Source organism: Lissotriton helveticus, chromosome 7 (genome assembly GCF_964261635.1).
Source record: "Lissotriton helveticus chromosome 7, aLisHel1.1, whole genome shotgun sequence".
NCBI classification, from domain to species: Eukaryota; Metazoa; Chordata; class Amphibia; order Caudata; family Salamandridae; genus Lissotriton; species Lissotriton helveticus.
Genome location: NC_136068.1, coordinates 1913873452 through 1913876511, shown reverse-complemented (window position 1 = coordinate 1913876511; position 3060 = coordinate 1913873452). Strand labels below are relative to the sequence as shown.

Here is a 3060-nt window from a genome sequence, read left to right as displayed (position 1 = left end):
AAGACCTGGACGGCCCACACAAGGAGTTTTTATTTGTAGCCATGGCGGTCTTCCGACTCTCTTTAGCCAGGGCTTGGTTGGATAAATTACCCCCTACATTACAGCATTGGCTCGCAAGCCTTCTGGCTGTCTATGACCTAGAAAAGGGAAGATACGCTAGGAAGGAGAGAAGGGGGAGATTGCTCGGGAGAAAAATCTGGGAACCGATACAGAAGTGAAAGGAGGGTATGTGAAAGGGCTGAATGTATGTTATGTATAGCTTGGGTAGGGACATCATTATTGTGTTGTTCAGGATACTCCGGGCGGGAGGAAGGACTGCCTATAAGGGATGAATTTTTGTTGTTGTGCCCTGTTTTGATTATGCTTTCTGTGCTGTGTTGTATCACACAAAAACTTTTTAATAAAAAAAATAAATAAAAAAAAAGAACTAGTTGACCACCCTAATAATGCCCCCATGAATTTCTATTTGGGTGCAGCCACCGCTGAAGTAGACCCATCCATATTGTCCGATGGGTAATAGATTTCAAACCCCTGGGGGGCAGATCAGGTGTATCCACCACATTAATCAGTTAATTTTTGCACTGTGGTACCTTATTTTGGGAACATATTTTTACTCAAACTCTTTTTATTTAGCCTCCTTTTGTAAGATTTGTTTCTCAGCTGGGGAATAGGAAACTCGACAGGTGTGACGCCACAGGCCATGAAACAATTCGTAAGTGATGGCTTAGTTTACATCTTTCTATACAAATTCATTAATTACTTCTTGTCACCGTTTGCCCAGATTTTTGTTGATAAGTAAAGACACATTTAATGTCCACAGTTTTTTACTTCTGGTATTAATGTTATAAGCAACATATGTTACGATACTTTCTATACGTACAGCTTGAAGTATTAAATTACTTTAGTACAGAGTTTATCTGCCTTAGTTTCCCTATAGCTTTTTTCAAAGCCCATTTTACATCCTTGTTCCTCAAACTGTAGAGAACTGGATTCAACATTGGAATGACAATTGTATACATTACAGCAAAGATCTTGTCTTTGTCCAATGAGTGCCCTGAGGTTGGTTTCATATATATACCAAGCTCAGTTCCATAGAACAAAACAACTGCTGTTAGATGAGAAGAACATGTGGAGAACATCTTTTGTTTCCCTGTATTGGAGGGAATTTTCATGATATTTGAAATGATTAGTCCATAGGAAGTTATTGTTAATATGAAAGGGCCCAGTCCTATCACAATACCTTCTCCGAAGGTTGCGATATTTATGAAAAATGTGTCTGTACAGGATAGTTTTAGAAGAGCATTCATATCACAAAAGAAATGATTTATTTCATTAGATGCACAAAAGTACAAGTTTGATATCAAAACAGCATGTGCGATAGTGTCCAGAAAGCCAAGTGTCCAGGATGTTACAGTCAATGAAATCATGGTTCTTGTATTCATGATAGATGCATAGCGCAGGGGGTTGCAAATTGCAAGGTACCTGTCATAGGCCATCACTGACAGTAAGTAAAACTCTGTGCTGATGAAGGAAATGCATAAATAGAATTGAAGGATGCATGCAGAGAAAGTGATGGATTTGTCAGATTCCTTGGCTTTCAAGCAGACCGCCAGCAGTTTTGGGATGGTGACCGTCACGAAACCAATATCTAGGAAAGATAAATTCATGAGAAAAAAATACATGGGATTTTGTAGATGTTTGTCAATGCATATTAATGTAATAATGACAAGGTTTCCAAGAAGAGTAAATAAATACATGAGTAAGAACACAATGAAAATTGGAACTTGAAGCTGTGGATTTTGCGATAATCCCATAATTAAAAATTCACTCAAGAGAGTCTGATTTTCCATACTTCCAGTGCTTTGTGTTGTTGTTCGATGAATAACGGAAGATCTGGTGGAAAAATGGAAACACAAGATTATGAAAAGCAAAATATATTGTAGCTAAATTAAAAAGCATTGATCTGGATAAATTGTTGTCATTTGTTTGCAGTGTATTAAAAAAATAAAAACCTGAGTTGGAACTAGTAGGCCAAATGATGAACCTCAGCCCAAGGATGATAGCTGTCTTACCACCAACTGCTGTCCAGGTAGAAGCCAAAAATTGAGAGAGAGTAGGTGATCACCTCTTCCCAGACCGACATGGACACCATTTCCAGCCCTGGACCTTTCTGCTATAGCCTAATCCATTCTGGATGTTGAAGTCATTTTGTGATTCCATTTGACTAATTAGCATCTTAAATGAGTGATTTGTTGATTAAAAGTTCAGGACTTGCAACATTGTCCTTAATCAGACTGAAACAAATTTACTAGTACATCAGAGTTAACCAAACCATCTGAGTAGGGCAGAGCAACAAAGATCTCAGATGTAAATAATTAGAAAGAAATTCAATAGGGCAGTAAAAAGGCAGCAAACAGAAATCAAGATGTATCAGTTGCCACCAAAGCCGAAGTGTTGTGTCTTTATACAGCAGACTAGTCAAAGGGAGACCAAGCCACGGTTACATGTGCATAACATACTGTTAGTGCAGTCAAAACCATCATTGTTACTCTCGCAATTCCAAATATGGAAAATCATGATCCGAGGCAAGAGACAGTTTCCTGTAACCAGTGTGTATAACCCTCAAAAGAGGGAACCCCAAGATGCTTTGTGAAACTAAGTCAAAGCGTCATTGTAGGTTATGGTGTGTCCTGGCCAAGTAAGACTGCAAGAGAGCAGGACCATATAGATGAATGGCATAAAATAGTGCTTAATTTATAGAAGAAGAGTGCCGGGCGCCCAAAGCTCTCTCCCAGCACTATTACGTATCTGCGTAGTCTTGACTCCACCGGAGGCCTTTTTATTCCAAGACTCTCCCAGCTCATTTATCTCACTCTTGCAGGTTCCTGTTTTTTTTCCCTTGTGATGGTTTTTCTGTTGTTGTCTTTCTCCACTTTTCTGTTTTGTATGTTTATCCCTCTCTTAGTCTTGGAAAATATTTGATAAGGAACAATATGTGCAGAGCCCCAAAAATGAGTGCCAGTGCCTCTCAACCGCAACCACCAGTGAAAATTAAGCACT

General features: G+C 39.0%; 1 protein-coding gene across 1 annotated transcript; it reads right to left on the bottom strand.

Moving 5' to 3' along the window:
• Positions 1–896: 896 nt before the first annotated feature.
• LOC144769932 (olfactory receptor 5AR1-like) lies at positions 897–1850 on the bottom strand. The gene has a single exon (XM_078654124.1). The coding sequence runs from the start codon at positions 1848–1850 to the stop codon at positions 897–899; it is 954 nt and encodes a 317-aa protein (XP_078510250.1).
• Positions 1851–3060: the final 1210 nt, after the last annotated feature.